The 19274-nt window shown below is 44.7% G+C and overlaps 1 protein-coding gene across 4 annotated transcripts in view; it reads right to left on the bottom strand.

Moving 5' to 3' along the window:
- NCAM1 (neural cell adhesion molecule 1) overlaps window positions 1-19130 on the bottom strand; it is a 322915-nt gene extending 303785 nt beyond the window's left edge. For 2 of the 4 annotated variants that reach the window (XM_062197024.1, XM_062197025.1), the window contains exon 1: window positions 18769-19123. In XM_062197024.1, coding sequence (XP_062053008.1) covers window positions 18769-18820 — 52 coding nt within the window. In that variant the 5' untranslated portion in view covers window positions 18821-19123. Of the gene's footprint in view, window positions 1-18768 lie in introns of all 4 variants that reach the window. The other 2 variants (XM_062197027.1, XM_062197026.1) reach the window with 2 other exon arrangements.
- Window positions 19131-19274: the final 144 nt, after the last annotated feature.

Here is a 19274-nt window from a genome sequence, read left to right as displayed (position 1 = left end):
TACAAGTGTAACCAGAAGTAGTTTAGCGGGACCGGCACCGTGGCACAGCAGGTTAAGCAGCCAATGCAATGCGAGTATCCCACATCAGAGTGCCAGTTCAAGTCCTGGCTGCTCTGCTTCCAATCCGGCCCTCTGGTAATGCAACTGGGAAAGCAGGAGAAAATGGCTGAAGTGCTTGGGCCCCAGCCCAGGTGAGACACCAGGATGGAGTTCCCAGCTCCTGGCTTTCGCCTGGCCTAACCCTAGACCCACAGCCATTTGGGTAATGAAATAGTATGAAACAGTAGATAGAAGAACTCTCTATCGCTCCCTCTCTCTGTGTTACACTGTGTTTAAAATAAATAAATGAATAAATCTTTAAAAAAAACAATTTAGAATATGGTCTAGAATTTTTTTATGAAGATACCTAGTAAATTCATCTTTTACCTGTAACTCCCAGACAAACTACATGGAACACGGGAGTTATCCCATAAATATTTAGGTTAAGTGCATGATTTTGATAAATGTTCTAATACCTAATACATCTGGGGCATAGCCGCTTGCAAATGCATTTTTTAAAGGTTTATTTATTTATTTACTTATTTAGGAAGACAGAGAGAGAGAGAGAAACAGAGAAAGAGAGACAGAGATTTTTCCATCCATTGGTTCGCCCCCCAAATGACCACAAAGACTGTTGCTGGGCCAGGGAGAGGCCAGCAGCCAGAAGCGTCTTCCAGGTATTCAACAGCAGTGTGGGGGCCCAATCACTAGGACCATCTTCCAGTACTTTTCTCAGGCCATTAGCAAGGAGATGGATTGGAAGTGGAGCATCCAGGACGGGAACCGGCACCCATATGGGATGCTGGTACTGCAGGCAGCAGCTTAACCTGCTATGCCACAGCACCGGCCCTACAAATGGATTCATAAAAATGCTCCTATTCCAGTTCAAGCATCCCTGCCATGCCCATATCTTTACATCCAAGACATGTGGAATATCAGTCCACTTGGAATTTTTTGAGAATTCTTAAGTTTGGAGAAGGTTCTTCAAAAATCTGTCACTGGCTTTGACTCTGAATTGTCAATCCCTTCAAGTTGCCTTAATAAGCCTTTATTTAGGTTTCAGCTTTTGATGCACCCCTAGAGCCTTCATCCTGTCCTTTAAGAAGTCTGCAGGCTTCTTTCAAACTCAGTAGTTCTGAACTAAAACATGTAAGGTAAGAGACTTCAAAACGCTGCTTTGACTTGGAGCAACAGAGAACCCAGAAACAGTCATGGCACCTGCAGGCTCTTGGTCAGTTCCAAAAGTGATGCTTATTAGTAATTCACCCCACAAATACAAATAACAATTGTAAGCTGCAAGAGGACATCAGTCATGAATCTTTTCTCCAACTTCCCTTTACCCCAGCAAAAGAGTGCTTTTATTAACTGAACAGGTTGAACCAGAGGGTTTACACGCATTGTTGAAGGCAGAGTGTACTCCTAAAAATAGGAAGGGGGGGGGGGTGTGTGTAAATGAAATCTTGACAACTGAAGGGGAAAAAAAGAAATCAGAGGTATACCCTAGAGGCAGAAAAACATTAGATTCTCTTTAATTAAGCAGCTCACACAAAAAAGGTAGGGATCAATAAGAGGATATTGAGACCTCACAGCCAACACAGCAGGTCTCCACGCCATCACTCTGCCATGAAGCCCCCCCCCCGCCACGACCTCCTGGTGTCTCACTCCTAATTACTAATAGGTAGTCAAGGATTATTAGATTTTGAGCAGTGAAATGGAATAATGCAAGACACAAAACAAGATACTAACTCAAACATAATAAAGAGTAATCCAGAGGAAAAAGGTCATATAGGAACCAAGGGAATGTTTCTAAAATCCTCAGTGACTTAAATGATACTGTGTCAAGAAAGAAAAACAGGATGCTATAAAAGTACCCTAATCCACTGCTGGTGGGAATGTAAACTAGTACAGGCACTGTGGAAGACAGTATGGAGATACCTCAGAAATCTGAATATATGACCCAGCCATCCAACTCCTGGGAATTTACCCAAAAGAAAAGAAATCAGCATATGAAAATGTGATCTGTACCCCCATGGTTATTGTAGCTCAATTCACAATAGCTAAGATAGAGAATCAACCCAGATGTTCATCAACTGAAGACTAGATAAAGAAATTATGGTATATATACACAACGGAGTACTACACAGTGGTAAAAAAAAAAAATGGATGCAACTAGAAACCATTATATTTAATGAAATAAGCCAGTCCCAAAAAGACAAATACCATATATTCTCCCTGATCTGTGGTAACTAATATAGTACCCAAAAGGTAATCAATAGAAGTTAAACTGACACTTTGAATTACAATGATTTTGAACAGTCTTTGTCTCAACTGTTGAGGAACATTTTTTTTTTTCTTCATACTATTTGTTGAACTCTTTAGCTAGTGTAGGGTTAATCTTATCAGTATAAAGTTAACTGAAATTAGATCTTTGTAAAAAATAAGGTTAGGAATAGGAGAGGAAGGAGAAAGAAGGGTGGGAGTGTAGGTGGGAGGGTGGGTAGGATAGAAAGAATCACTGTGTTCCTAAATTTGTGTGTATGAAATGTGTAAAGTTTGTATATCTTAAATAAAAGGTTTTTAGGTAAGAGACAGAGAGATTTAGACAAAAAAAAAAGAGCTCTTAGAAATTTAAAATGTTAAGAAAAAAGACAATTCAACAAAGACTGAGGAAAAAAAAATTTCTCTGAAAGCAGAGGAGAAAGAGACAAAGAAATGAATGATAGGATAAAAATAAAAGAAAAATGAGATGACTGAACCAATTTCTGAATAAGAATTCCAGAAAGAAAAATAGAAAACAAAGGCAGAAAAATATAAATAAATATAAATAAACATTACAGGAACATTCCTAATACTGAAAGACTAATATGGGTCACAAAGAACCTACCTCAATAAATGAAAACAGATCTACATGAACACCCATCATTGAGAAACCTTACAACATTGCAGACAAAGAGAAGATCTCAAAATCTTCTAAAAGAGAAATAAACAAGTTTCATAAATAATATCAAGAATCAAGATGGCCCTAGGCTGTACAACCACAGCAGCAAAAGCAGGAAAAGAAGGAGCAATACCTTCCAAAGGCTTGGGAAAAATAACTTCAAATCTAGAGAACTGTATACCAGGAAAATAAAATTAACTAAAGTAAATCTAAAAAACCAAAAGTCTAGATTGAAGGAGAGTAAGGTTTAAGATATATATTCTCAGGAGGGAAAAGGAAACAATCAAGATTTATGCTTTAATCTGAGGATTTCATGATGAATTAGTACGGGTATATAATGTAGAAAACTAAGAAAAAGGAAACTGAGGCCATTACAAACTCCAGAAAAGACATAAAGTTATGTAAGAAAAGGAGTAAAATCATAGGATTGCTTAAGGCCCAGCTGTGAATAATACTGACATGGTAACAACAATGTAAACATTAAATATTGGTTCAATTGGAAATGGTTACATTAGGTCAGGGTAAAGGAAGTCAGAGGCATTGGGCAGTGTGTAAGAGCACCAAATTTCATAGGAAAAAGTCAAACATAATAGATAAAACTGAACGAACAACTAAGGAAGTGTAAATATGGAGCTTAAAAATGTAGGAACAGCTAAATAAGTTGAAAGTAATTGCTTTCGAAGACTCAAGATTGAGGTAGGAAGGCTAAGAAAAGATACAGAGGGTTAGGGCAGGTGACTAATTATATAGCTGCTAGTATATAAAACTATTTCAGTGTTTATGCAATGTAGACATATCACTGCTAAAAATTAAAATTAAGTTCAATAAAAAAGGAAAGAATAGCAACCATTTAACTACACTTACATGAGTAGTTAGTATTTTTTTAAACCATGTGCTAGGAACTTGTTTGAAAATTTTATTTTATATGTTATTTATTGGAGAGGCAGAGAGGCAGAGAAAAAGACAGACAGAACCCATCCACTGGTTCTCTTTCCAGAAGCCCATTACAGCCAGGGCTGAGTGAGGCCAAAACCATGAGCAGATAACTCAGTCCAGGTCTCTCACATGAGTGGCAGGGTCAACAATCTGAGCCATCACTGCTGCCTCCCAGGATCCACATTGGCAGGAAGCTGGAATCAGAGCCAGAGTTAGAAACTGAACTAAGACACTCTAATAAGGGACTCAGGCATGGTAAGAGGTACATTATCACTAGGTCAAATGACCTTCCCAGTGATTAGGACTTTTAAAATCACAACATATTTTCTATAACTTAGCAGAAGAGAAACTGGCTGGCTGCCTTTGTCTTAACAGTAAGTCCATGACTATGGACTGGAAGCCAAGCCAAGAAGCTGTATATCACAAGGTCACTGAACGAAAAGAAATCTCATTTGTCCTAAATTCTTAGAGATTAGAATATCTTGTGAGTGAATTTTCCAGATGAGTGACACTAATTGTACAGCCTTCTTTATTTCAGCCTGCTGATGGTGAAGACAACAGTACTTGGGCTTATGTCTGCTTTATCTTTCCAAGTAGGTGGAGACCCCTTGATGTCATTAACTATGCACTAACATACAGCTGAACACTAAAGACACACGCTCAGTAACTAAACCCTGCTATGTGAAATGGGCAACAGTTGGTTCTTCCAAATAAGGTTTAATCATGAGTGCTCATTACTTGTACTTCACTGTTATAAACCTCCCCTCAGCACCGTGTGGTATACAGCACATCCCTCGCCCCTTATCTGTAGTTTCACATTCCTTGGTTTCAGTTATCCATGGTCAGTGGCAATCCAAAAACCATTATCTATCTTGACCCTTTCCAGAGAGAGAAACCACATTCACATACCTTTTACTACAGTCCACTATTATCATTCAATTTTATTGTTATTATTGTTAACTTACCATGCCAAAGTTATATATAGAGAGATACAGGTATATAGATATGTATATACACAGATATCTATCTTTCTATATATATGATATATGTTAAACCTATGATAAAGTTTAAATTATAAGATTTTGTGCTATTTGCAGTGGCAGGTATCTCCTGGAAGTTCTGAAACATATCCTCTCTGGATAAGGGAGGGATTAGTGCATAATGCTTTTTCATTTTTTAATAAGATTTATTTAATTTATTTGAAAGGCAGAGTTAGACAGAGGGAGAGACAGAGACAGAAACAGACAAAGGGAGAGAGAGAGAGCTTCCATCCACTGGTTCACTCCCAAAATGGTCACAATGGCTGGAGTTGGGGCAGGCTCAAGCCAGGATCCAGGAGCTTCTTCTGGGTCCACCACATGGGTGGCAGGGCCCAAGCATTTGTGCCATCTTCCAGTGCTTTCCCAGGTACATAACCAGGTAGCTGGATGGGAAATGGAGCAGCCAGGAATTGAACCAGTGCTGGCACTACAGGCAGCAGCTTAACTTGCTCTACCACAGGACCAGTCCCAATACATTTTCAATTTTAATCAAATATTAAATGGCTAAAATTGATATATGTTTTAGATTCTTGTGTCTATTTTTTATACACCTTTTGCATTCTCTATCCAATTTACTACATCTTCTTACTATCAGTGTACGTGTATCTAACAGTCGTGTTTTCTTGATTCTACTCTGCATCCAACAGCCTTTATAAATGTGGTGAAAGTTGGTAGATTAATTAATAATATATGGATTCTTTCTGAATGAAGTTAAAAGGCTTCCCTAGGGGTCAAGTGCACGCAATTCAATACATGGACTAGATGCATTTTGGCTATTTGGAAGCTTCTTTCCCTTCCTTCTTCATTTGTCATGTTTCAAAGAATAAAGGTTGCCAGATAAATGGCTCCCAAATTAATACAGTGGCAGCAGTATGACCTCTAGCAGCAGCCACGATTTAAATATGCTGGATTTTATAACTCCATCATTGTGGCAGACTGACAGCTTTGATCTTAGACCTATGCAAATACAAAATAGAATCTATATAAATCAATTTGATTTTTAACATTCCACCTTTTTAAAATCTGTATCTATTAGACTTTACTTCCACAGGAGGAAAACAGCTAGGCAACCAGCCCCAGCAGTTCTGAATTACAACTCATGGTGATCCTAAACTCGAAAATGAAAAATAAATGGGAAAAGTGGGATTCTAATTATAATCAATGCTTAAATCCAGCACCAATTGTATCTCCCTTCACTGTGAACTTCAGCCGAGAACAAGAAAATGGGAAAATTACTGAGCTCACTATGTGCTGGATCATTGTAAAAGCTGTCTTATTTTCTCCTCACAATAACCCTATTAGATGAGTATTATCCTTGTTTCATAGACACATCAGCTGAGTGTTTGAGAGATTAAGTGACTGCCTCAAGGTCGTGGAAACAGTGGAGCCAGGGCTCAAAAGGCAAGTTTGAAAGGAAAGGCCCGTGGGACACTCCCTGCAACTTGTGCTGCCTCTGTCACACCAAACTGGGATAGTAAATTAAAGACGAAAGGTAATTTATAGTTGTCAACCCAAATCAAAGAGCTTGCCTTGGATTTACATCTTCTCACGTCCATAAGAACAGGTCTTTCAGGTCGCCAGGTTGTACCCTAAATCCTATTTTCATACAGGAACTGCAGCTTAACTGCTGATTGGCAGCATATAGAGTCAGCAGAACAGACACACCACGCCCACCTCCCCCCCCCCATAAATGAAAAATTCAGAAAAGACAAGTAGCCCATCACCAAGATGTTTCAAAGTTACAGAAACAAAAGTATGAACATCACAGACAATGATACAAGATGACAAAGTCATGCTTAAAAAGTATCCTCTCCCAGGAACAATGAAATCACCTGGGGGAAACGCACTTCCTCACAGGTGAATTCACTCCATCCTCCTTTGAGAAGGTAGACCCCCACCTTCCCCCTCTCCCTGCTTCTTCTCCCTTGATGAGTGGGTGGGCCTTAAACCTACCAGAGACTCTCAGGATGGAGCCTCCACCCACCCTAACACTCTCCTCCTCCTCCTCCATCTCCCCGAGTAGCACTGCTCTTCAGTATTGGAAATTAAGAAACTGAATTTCACTGCTCAGCTGAAGACACTCTAAGGCCTCCACTCCCATCTGAAACAAAGCCAAAGTTTCTACCTTATTCTCCCCTTCCTTAGATTTCTAACTATAGAAAGTCCTGCAGCCCTCTTTGTTAATATTCTGTCTTACCGCTGGATAGGAAGCAGTGTGTGCTCATTACGGAGAATTAGATAATATAAAAGTCATCTACTGTCTTCCAGTCTTTCAGAGTGACTGAAAGAGGTGTGTGTATGTCTTTGTGTGTGTGTAACAAAATTCGGATTATACCTATCAATAGCATTTCTTTCCAATTTTTTTAACTCACATTTTACTTGTCTAACCTGGGCATTCACACCACTAAGCTTGGGTTCTTTCCCTTTGTTCAATATTATTTCCCCAATTAAGACAATTCTACCATTCTAGAGGCTACAGAATAAATCCTCCTGGGTGTGACAGAAGCCCCACAAAGTATGGTTCATAAATACTGCTGTTTTCCCTCTGCTGAAAGATATAAACACACAGACCTGGACAAGGTGTTCTGTCTCCTAAGCGGAGTTTCTTCAGCTGCCCTCCCCACCTGTGACACACGCACAGTTAGCTCACGCAGCCTTCCTCCAAAGCCTCCTCCAGCTCTCCTTGGGAAGCATTCTCCAACCGCCACGGATCCCCCGTGATTTTCATCCTGCCTCTGAAACCTTAGGTGCCATACATTTTGCCACAGATGCTGCCTGGTACTCCCAGCGATCCTCTCATGCCCAGACAGACGGTAGGCTCCCTGAGGTCACCGCAGCCAACAGACGGCTTAGATGTTCACTTAATGCTTCTGCTGTCATTTCTGCTCCCTGCCTCACAGCCCACTGAACCCTGTACCTGCTGATGTTCTCCCCTCCCCTCCCCCCAACCCCTACAAATCGCTTAATGCCCTGGCCAGCCTTATCGGCTTCCTTCTTCAATAGCATCTTTCAAACTCTTGACCTGAGCCAGGCATATTCTGCACCATAGCCAGGTCTGTCTCCCCCACCCCTCCATCTCTAACACACACACACACACACACAGAGTCTCTCAAAACAACCCTTACCCTTACTATATAAAACTTTTTTAAAAAGATTTATTTCTTTATTTATTTGAAAGGCAGAGCTACAGACTGAGATCTCCCATCTGCTGGTTCACTCCCCAAATGGCTGCAACCGCCAGGGCTGGGCCAGGCTGAAGCCAGGAGCCAGGAGCTTCTTCCAGGTCTCTCACGTGGGTGCAGGGGCCCAAGCACTTCAGCCATCCTCCACTGCTTTCCAGACCATAAGCAGAGAGCTGGGTGGGAAGTGGAGCAGCAGGGACTTGAACAGGCCTTTGCTCCTTCCTTCTTTCCCTCCCTTTCCTTCATACCATCTTTCTTACCTTCCTTCCTTCTTTTTCAAAATTTATAGAGGCCAACTAAAAAGATTTCACCACCGAAAATTTTAAAAATATGTTAAGATATTAGGATGCCAAAACGTTTCTAAAAACATAACAGGTCTCTTCATTTCCCCATCATACAGATATCTGTCTGTATCTGTCTTCTGTCTTCTGTATGTATCATACAGATATCATTCCCCTTGAGTTTGTAACTTAAAAGATCTTCCTCTGGGTCAGGTGCTGAGAGCAGCAGGTAAAGCTGCTGCCTGCAGTGCCGCCATCCCATATGGGTGTCAGTTCGAGTACTGGCTACTCCATTTCCAATCCAGCTCTCTGCTGTGGCCTGGAAAAGCAGTAGAAAATGGTCCAAGTCCTTGGGCCCCTGCACCCACGTGGGAGACCTGGAAGAAGCTCCTGGCTCCGGATCAGCTCAGCTCCAGCCACTGCAGCCATCTTGGGGAGTGAACCAGCTGGACGGAAGACCTTTTTCTCTCTCTGCCTCTGCCTGTCTGTAACTCTGCCTTTCAAATAAATACATAAATTAAAAAAAAAAAAAAAGATCTTCCTCTGCCTCGGTCACCTTCTACTGGGGATCTGTCATCTACCCTGGCTGGTTGAGCTGTCATCTCTGACATCTCAGCAATGCCCCTTTTTATCTTTTTTTTTTTTCTTTCCCTTTTTATCTTTGTCTAAAGTCATTGCAAGCATATCTTTCCAAAATTACCTACCTTATAAAATATACATCACAGCTGGGTTACAATCCCACTCTGGTACATAAAATTTCATTTCTACAAAGCTTTTCAACTACACATTCATTAACAAAAGGTAGAGTTGTGAAATCATTTCATTTGCAATAGATTTCACATACCGTATTTTGCTTTGACAGTCACATGAGGAATTACCATTAGAGATTAAGGAACAAATTCACTTGGCTAGTTAGCAGCAGACTCAAATCTTGAACCCAAATCTTTATTTTTGTTTGTTATTTTTTAAATGTTTTCTTAAAAAAATTAAAAAAAAATTAAATGTTTTCTTAAAGGTTTATTTACTTAGGGCCAGCATGTGGTACAGTGGGTTAAGCTGCCAAATGCAACAAGAGCTCCACTTCCAATCCATCTACCGAGTGATGTACGTGGGAAAGCAGCAGAGGATGGCTCAAGTGTTTGGGCCCCCGCTACCCTTGTGGGAGACCCAGATGGAGTCCTGGGATCCTAGCTTTGGCCTGGTCCACTGCAGCCATTTGGGGAATGAACCAGAGGATAAAAGATCTTGTTCTCTCTCTTTGTGTCTGCCTCTCTCTATAACTGATTGCTTTCTTATTTATTTGAAAAGCAGCATTAGAGAGAGAGAAAGAGACAGCAGAGAGCATGCCCTCACCTGCTGGTTCACTCCCCACATGGCCACAACTTCAGGGCTGTGCCAGGCCGAAGCCAGGAGCTTCATTTGGATTTCCCACGTAGGTGGCAGAGATTTAAGGATCTGAGCCATCATCCGCTTCCCACACGCCACCAGCAGGCAGAAGTGGAGTAGCCAGGCATCCAACTTATCTTGCAATATAGGATGTGGATGGCCCAAGCAGTGGTTTAAGCCACTGCACCACAATGCCCACCCAGATATTTTGAATCTAAATCCAACCGCACCCTTTTCCCAAGCTACCTATTCCACGAAGCAAGGTTCTTTCACTGGACTTCATAAACCCGCTTTAACTGGTCTCTTTCCTCCATCCTCTGAGTTCTCAACCCTCTGTTGATTTTTCCTACAGCAACAAAAATCCTCTCACTCACCCATTATGTTGTCCAGCCACTAGAGTGCAGGCTATGTAAGATCAAAACTCCCAGTCAGGGTCATGCAGATGTACGTCCAAGTGCTCCTACCTACCACTCTGCTGAAGCACAGTTAGCATCACGCTCGGAGCCTGGTACAGCACACGTCAGTGGGTAGCATCGACTTCCCCTCAAACAGTTTGGTTTTTGCAGCAACACCCATCTTCATCTAGCATTAACTATTTGACTGTGACCTGCCCCAACACCCAGCCTTTCACTGCCCTTCAATTCCTCAGCCAGACCCATCTCCTCCTACTGGGAAGCAGATCCCTTCGCTCATTAATCCTTAGGTCCACAGAGGTCCTGACCAAGTTCTAGCTCTGTGCACACCTTGTTCCAGGCATTGCCACCAGCCAAGCTGATTTTTATCTCTAAGTATAAAATGCTTACAGCGCCTCCCCAGGGCACTTATCCCCATGGTAGCTTTCAGGTCTTCTGAGCCATGTGCACTGACTTTTCTCTCCAATCCAACCGCTTGAAAGCTTCTGTAGGGCCAGTACAGGGTCCATAGCTTGATCTTATTTTTCCTCTCAGCTCAGAGCTTTGCATATCTTATTCACAGTACACTCTTTAAGCAAACATTTCAGATGAAGTCTCCATTCAAGATGTACTTTTAAAAAGCACACACTGAATGTCCTCTGTTTATCTGCTACACACGTGTGATTTTATGACACTCAACCTAACCTCCAAGGGCATGCCAAGGGCCCCCTTCTACAGATAGGGAAACAGGCTCAGAAGGGTCAGTGTGGTTGGTGCAGACCTCTTAGACTCCAGAGCTCTCGCTCTTGTCCCTGGGCCACGTCACTCACCTCACTTCATGCACAGTGGCTCCTGCGTGCTTGGCATGCGCGCCGATGTTGTATGGTTTCAAATCACCTTTACCTATAGGAGATGTCCAGATGAAGCCGACTAGTTCAGTTATGCTCCCCGCTCCACCTGAATACGTCATTTAACCTCTTTCTCAGCCTCCGTTTCCACTGCAAGATCTGACACAATTTGGCCCCATGCAAGTTTTCTCTCCTAATTCCTGTCTCGCACACTGTTCCCCAAACACAACTGGATATACTCTGCTTGAGTGTCTATGGGCCCGAACCACCACTTCCTCCGGCTCCATCTGGTGAACACAGACTCAGCCCCTAGCCACACTCAAGAGAGTCCCCAGCAGAAGTAACTGCTTCCTTCCTTGTGGGCCAGCACCATGCAAGTCGTGCCCCTGGGAGGAGAGAACGTCCCTCTCCCTGACCAGATGGAATGCTCCAGAGATGGAGGCACCTCTCTCTGCACTTTATAACCTGAGAACCTGACACCCAGCACAGGTCCCGAGGCTGTCTGCCCCTCCGCAGACCTCAGGAAGCTGTGCTGAATTGAGGAATTCCAGAATGTTTGTTGTAATTTGATGTTGGTTGAAGTACTTGGTCAGTCCATCATGACTTAAAATGAGAACACCATCTGGCCTCCCACTTGACAGAGCTGTTTCAATGTTACCCCCTCTAGCTGTCCAATCTCCTAACTGGAAGTAGATTTCCCCTTGATGATCTTTCATAGTACCCTATTCCTCTCCTTAGTTGTCAACTAAATACACAATTTTAAGTGTGTGTGTGTGTGTATGCTTTAGTTGTTTCATGGTCTTTATTCCCCTGCACCGTACAACTGGAGGGTCCATGGGAATAGGGACCCTACGTTTAGCTGATTGCTCACTGCACCCCCAATACCTAGCACACAGCAAGTACTCAATAACTGCTTACTGACTAAATGATATGGGTACTACACGGTACAAGTATATCAAAGTGTTGGGTAAACCCTACAGATTAAGATGTCATTATTTGCGTTATATATCCAGTGCATGTACTCTGACCTACCTAGAACAAAATCAGCTGCTTTTTCAACATCATACGCCCTGAGCTGGCAAAACTATTCCCTGCCCTGCCAATGGGGCACTTATGTCTGACTCATGTGCGTAATAATAGCAATTTCTTTATTTAATTTAGTTAGTGATTTTCAAAAAATAAGCAATGAGAACTATTAAGTCACCTCAGATCTCACATAAATTTTCTGTAAAACAAATGTCAAACAGCATCTTCTCAAAAATAATTTAGAGACATGAGCCAGCCTTAAAAGCACTACACAACCAAGTGTTATAAGGAATATGTTTAACAAACCAGAACAATAAGCCCATGTTCTCAAGCAATGGACACAAGCACGTCTAAGCACCATTGCTAACACAGGGCCAGACGTTTTCAAGGACCCTTAATTACACGAACCCCTTCCTAAGCTTTGGATGATGAATATATGTAAGTGTGTTCTCATGGATGTGTTCTGCAAATTTCACAAAAGAAGGCCCTCAAAACTGTATGCCCTTCCAACTGTGGGAAGCCTAGATCCTTCCATGTGCCAATGGCTTTCAACTAACTTATGATCAGACTACTTTTCTCTCTAAAGCACTGGCCCACCAACACGGCAGTGCAGGCATATTTAGCAACCAATTCTTTAGTCAAATTCTGACTATTTACGTCTTTCTAAAAAGCAAGCACTACCTTGTTGGAATAATTCTTCTACTGGATCCATAGACACTCTTCCTCATTAACAAAAACAGCTAATGGGCACTGAAGTCCTGTGATCTCTAAAACAGTCACACCGACTCTAACAAGTATGCATGGTCCCATTTCACAGACACATGGAGATGGCGAATAACTTGTCTAAGCTCCAACAGCTGCTAAGGGATACGGCTGGGCTTTCCACCTAGGGTGACCTTCCGGGGTGTCTACCCCTCTCCATGCTTGTACTCTGTGCTCCCAGGGTTTCTTGACAGTGGAAATTATGTCATCGTACTCCTCTGTAATTCCCCACAGAGCTGGTGATACAGAGCTGGCAGTCAATAAACACATGCGATCAACTGTTGAAGAGAATTCCTAATGTGACATAATCTCAGACCACGTGACATTACTGTGCATATTCCTCGATGATGAAGTAACCAGTGACCGAAGGAAGAGATTAATATACAATAAAAGGCTTTGCACACAGTATCTCAGGAATGATAGAAAACAGAAAACAGGAGCCCAGATGCTGCCAGCGTCTGCAGTTACAAATCAAAAACCAATCCGCGAGAGTATATAGTGGGATGCAGGTTACGTGGAAGCCTTTTAAGTCACATCAGCGATACAGTCATTGGAGTCAAGAAAGTGGCATCTGTATGACTTCAAAAAGTTCAGGGGAAAATGGAGTTAAAAAATGTTTATTTTGATGCATTTCTCATAAACTTTTTGAAGATCCCTTATATGCATGGATTTCAACATTTTTTGTACCCACTGAACTTATCTTTTAACCTCATTTTCCATGAACTTTTTGAGTACCTTCTTACATGGGAGAAAAAGAAGAAATAAGCATTTTATTCAAATATTTTTTCCCAAAAACACACAAGATAGAGCAAATGGCTTATCCTCTTAACGCTGTCCTCTTTAAGTCTCTGATGGCTTAGAAGCTATATTAATAGAGCAGGAAGGGGAAAGTATGTCAACTTCACTGAAAACCAGTTAGCTCAGTGGCTGTGTGTAGACATGGCCTAAGAGCATTTTAAATGTAATGCATTGAAACTGCCTGAAAGGCCGCCATTTGGCACGCAGACCAACATCAAAAGGCAATGTTCCTAATGAGCATGTGCAGCTGAGAGACAGCATTTCAACAACGTGAAATGAAAGGGCATAATGGCACCACTGCCAACGCCAAATAATTTACATCCCTTTACATCAGCCAATGGTTTTAAGGTTTGGCACCAAGAGTTAATAACAAAAAGGGCTAGAGGTCACATGACTATGACCTTCAGATTAGCTTCTATCCTCTCTTGCCCTACAGTAGGAAGAAGATTGAAAATCACTTTACTAAAATGTCTTTTAATATTAATAATTCTGAACCCTAGGGAAACCTAATCATTAGGATCCAGTGAACTCTTTGGCTATTTCTGCCTTCCTAAAGGGGCATCTCTTATGTTACTGCTCAAGGACTTGTTGAGTATTTAAAAATAAATAAAATTCTCTTCTGAATTTTACTCAGAATTCTTTCTTTTTTAACCAAAAAGAATCTTAGTCTTTATTATTCAGGGCTCAAAAGCCCATTATTTTATGCAGCCAAATGAGTAATGTTTTCTATTTGGGCTACTTTGTAACCCAGTTTTAAAATTCGTGAAGTGTTATTTGTAATTAAATGCCATTTCTTTCAAAGTTCCAAACATTCCTTATCCTCCATATTTGTTAGACTGCTAAAATGAAGAACTGTCTAATACAAAATTTCCATTAAAATATTTATCCTGAAACATGGACCTTTCTGTGTGCTCAAAAAAACAAGAGCACATGGGGAGTCTTTTAAAAATGTCTTTGTCTCCCCCAGATTGTGACTGTCCCAACAGACTGATGGGGGCAGGTGCAGTCCCATCCCTGCCAATTGGTTCTGGTCTCCATCACCACAACCCAAGACCATTAGAGAAAGCTCAAACTGTCCTTTAGTAACAGGTAGTCAATCACTTATTTTATACCACATCAGGGAGGGCTGTCGGGAGACTGCCATGGGAGTTATGCCAGTGGCATAGAAGCCACTCTGGGACTGGAAGGCAGTTACACACTTTTAAGACTAAAGGCGTAAAATATGGGGAATTCGTCAAACTCATCTCAAGTAAAGGCTCTGCTGTTTCAAAAAACGAAGTGGTGGAACTGGAATTCCAAAGTCCACATTTAAAGCAGTGTGAGGTCTATATTGCATTGTCTATAATTCAAGCAAGGTGAACAAAAACATCTGTCATATCTAAAGGTTAGTTTCAGGATGACAAAATGGTGCTATCTGTTTTGAAAGGCCATTAAGAAGACATTGTTCCCTAGGACAGAAAACTACAGTTTACTTACATCAAATTACACATTAACCTAGCTGAGCAAACCCATTAATAGCAACTGTTCTCCATAGAGGAGCACGTTGCAACACTCTGAATTACGGGGTTCTGTGAACCTAATTTCCCACTCTTGTTGCTGCCTTGAGTAAGCACCTACATCTCTTGCAGATAGCACACGTATACCTTGATCTTTTAAAAAGCTTTTTTGTGTTCATGTTTATCTTTCCACTTATTACCCTAATTCCTTAACTATCAAGCTCAAGAAACCAGTCACCAACTTAATCAATACATCCTTAGGTTAATCAGTTAACACAGAAAGCCTTGGAAGACCTTCCTAACGAGGGTATGTCCTGCTATCTTCTGCTATACAGATTTTTTAAGGTCCAAGGTAAAAATATCTGGAAAGACATCATCACATTCACTTGTGTGAGGGAAGTGGAAGAAATCTTGAAAAATTAACTTTTAAAAGATGCAAGTTTTATATTAATGAAAATTTAGCCACATTAGTAGGTCGTTAGGCCTTTGTAGAAGACTACTAAGTCAAAAACTTAAACGGCATGGCACATTTCTACAATGTCTGGATGATATTCCCTTTTTGCTTTTAACTGTTGCATTTTAAGTAAATTCTAAGCTATTTTCAATATCTTAAGCTTTGCTAATATTTATTGAAAGAATCTCTGTGTGTTTTGGATAGAATTATGAAAGGCTTTCCCTATTTAATATGACATTACATTTTGCTCAGAAAGATGCACTTCCAATCTTAAAAATGAAAATCAATGAAATAAATGCAGCTCATCATAACTGTGCTCAGAGTAAATTTTGCCTCCACACGTCTTAGTTCGTTTAGTGAGGGTTATAATATATGCTTTATATGCATATTAGCTTTTGTGATGTAGCAAAGGTGTTCTTTGTTCTTAGTCCGGTGCTACCTTCTTAGAAAAGTGGTCCTATACATTCCTTGACATGGCCGAGGATTGCCAAATTATCAACTATACATGTGACTTACGCATTCCAGGTCGCCCAAGCCATCTTTTCACACGACATCCAAAAACTGCTGCGAGAATAGACTCAAATTTACTATGCAGCTCCACCTTTCATGTTATGTCTAAGGATCCGGAAGACACCAAAAATGAGAGAGGGGGCAGCCAACCCGACTCACTCAGTATAAAAAGGTTACCACATCTTAAATAGCTAAATGTTCATATGCACAGAATGGAGCATAGAACCCGAATTACATTGACCCTGGAAATGCTACCATATTTGAAGCCAAAAAAAAAAGAGAGAGAGAGAGAGAAGGAGAGAGAAAGGAGACAAAGCCTACTCGCATATATACATATACACTCCTATACGTTTGTGTGTGTGTGTTCTGTCATTTTCATTTTCATCCTGAGCCTTTGACTTGAATTCTTCCTTTTCGTTTTCAGCTATGGTACAAACAATACTTTAATGGAAAACTGTTTCTGGTCAGAAAGCCACGCAACTTCTTTTGTTAGGCAACCTTGGCTGTGTTACGGTGTCTTCTCCCCATCCTCAGGGTACCGGAGCCAGGGAAAAAGATGCTGTCACTCCCGGCAACACTGGCAACTCCCACCCCTGCCTGAGAATCCATGGATCTCCCAAGGTGGGATTCCCTGCACACCCGGCTGCAACTCCCACGGGATCCAACCGCAGGGGGTCCCACCCATCACGGGGATCGAAAGGACCCCCAGGCGGCCCTCTAAAGGCCCACCAAAGATCAGTCTCCATTGTCACGTCCCCACCCAGCGTCTCCACCCAGCAGAGAGCAGAGATCAGCAACACACCGCTGGCACCATGGAGAAGGACACACCCCGGGCGGCTCCAGGCCAGGTGGCAGTGGGCACCCAGCGCCGAGAGGGCGTGGCTCGGCCCCAGCTCCCCTCCTGCCCCGCCCCTGGCCCCGGCCAGCCCCCAGCCTCGCCCGGTGGCCGGTGGTCAGCGCAGGCGCGCGGGTGCGCCCCGCCACGCTCGGCGTGCGGGAGGCACGAGGGGACGAGCGGGGGCGCGCCCACCCCGAGACCGCCGGTGACCACCTGGTCTCCATTTTATTTCCTGGGAACCCGCCCGGGCAGGTGGGGGGTGGGATGTGGGGGAGTGGGCTCAGGGCGGGGCTCCTCGCGGCAGGGCCTCCTGAGACCGTTAGGCTGGGACACCAGGAGACAGTCCTGGCAGCTCCGGGCCGCCACCCGCGCCGCAATAAAAGCCTCTCGCGGCTTCCCGCCCATCCAGCCTCGCTGTGATTGGTCGCCATGGGAGGGACCCGAGTTGGCTGGAGGCGGCAGCCAGCGAGCTGCTCCCGTGCCGCCCGCCGAGGGGGCGCGCTGGGAGCTCCCCGGCCCGCCCCGTGTACTCCCGCACCCGGGCTGGGCCGTCCGGGACAGGTACCGCGACACCCAGCCGCGATGGGCGATGGGCGACACACACGCCCCTCCACCGGCTTCTCCCCCTCTCCCCGGCGCTCCTCAGCGCACGACCCCCCACCCTCCGCCCAGACTGTCTGCCCAACCCACCCAGCTCCTTTGCGGCCCCAGCTCCTTTTCTTCCTCCCCAGCAGTCCATCAGCGCCAAAGCGCAAATCTTTGGGTGGGGTGGGGGAGCAGCTGGAGGGGAGGGCGCGCACGCACAGAATTTTTTCCGGGGAGGCCAGGATGGAAATAGCAAAAATGAAATGCAGCTCCCAGGCACGGCCGAGGGGCTCTGGGCGGCGGCACAGCCCCAGCCACCCGCGGCAGCATCACTGTCGTCTCCCTCCCAGCTCCCTATTGTTCGCACTCTGCAAGGATCGGGGACCTCGCCCAGAGAAAGGAGGCTCGGAGAGGTGTTCCGGGCAGCTACCTGCCTTTCTCCCCGCCCCGGCACAGCGCACGGGGGCCAGTGGCGCGGGAGGGCACACGCGCGCACTCGCGCGCACCCCGGCCGCCGATCACGCCCTCCTCGCCCTCCGCCCCTCCGCACTTCCTCCTGTCAAACGCGGCGCTCGACCCTCCCTCCCGTCCCCTTCGTGCTCCGGGCCGAGGGCAGGCTTGGCAACTAACCGGCAATCTGGCAAACGAAAAACTAACGTCATGCCGACCAGGGTGCCACCACGGCCACACAGCCCTGCTAGTCCGCCCACTGCGCTCCGTTCTGCAAACCGTTATTCGGCAAGGGGTGGGGGAGGGGGGCGAAGGCAGCGAGCCCCCACTTTATGAGACGCCAGGAAATAAGGATCAGGGCGGCTTCCCCCGCCTTTTTGTTCATTCCTCCCGGAGCCGGGCGCTGACAAGCCCCTTCCCCGCGGAATGCAAGCCCGCACGGCTGCACTGCTGGAGCCGTGGCACCCGCCTTCGCCTTGGGAAGCGCTGCCGGGGGGCTGACACTCCGGCCACGGCGTCCCTGGGAGCCGATCGGCTCACCAAGTGGGCTAGGCAGGCGCTCCGGAGGGGCGCGGGGCGCTCGCGGTGCGGGAAACCAGCCCCGCTCGGGCACTGCCCGGGAGGGCACAGGGTTCGGCTGGTCAGCAAGGACGACACGCTGCCTTCTCAGCCCAACGGAAATGCCCAGCCTCACAATCCCAGTAAAACCACCCAAAATAACAGTGCTCCTCGCGGGGAGGAGGAAAGGGAAGGGGGCATTTTGCAAATCAGACTGAGAATTTAAAACCAAAAAAAAAAAAAATGTACCTGCAGTTCCCAGGAAAAACAAAGTCCAGATGAGATCCTTAGTTTGCAGCATTGTAATCTGCTGGCTGGGAGGGATGTTCTTGCCGCGGTGAATTCTGTGCCCCCCTCGCAGCGAGTGTGGACGGCGGCAGAGCAACAGACCTAGGGGCAGACAATTGCCAGGCTGAGTATGATTATTTTTGCAGAATTGTTTCCTGCCAGCCGCCGCCGAGCTGCGTTCACGCGCTGATCGGAGAATGAGTGACAGTCCCAGCCTCAGCACACTCGCAACTCGGAGATCCTTGCGCTGGCCCGGGCTCGCTTTGATGGAACTGGGGATGGGAGCGAGGGGCGGGGGGCGGGGGTGAGAACCTCACTGTGTCCTTCCACCACGCCGGCCACAAATAGTGCCGAACATCAAGGAGGTAAGAGAGACGGGGAGGCAGATGCGGCCGCCTGCAAAACGCGGCCTGGAGCCGCCGGGGGAGCTGGGCTCTGTCACAGGCAGTCTCCCAGGCAGAGCTGGG

The sequence above is a fragment of the Lepus europaeus genome, chromosome 7, assembly GCF_033115175.1.
Source record: "Lepus europaeus isolate LE1 chromosome 7, mLepTim1.pri, whole genome shotgun sequence".
Lineage (NCBI taxonomy): Eukaryota > Metazoa > Chordata > Mammalia > Lagomorpha > Leporidae > Lepus > Lepus europaeus.
This window is presented reverse-complemented; position numbering and strand designations above follow the sequence as displayed.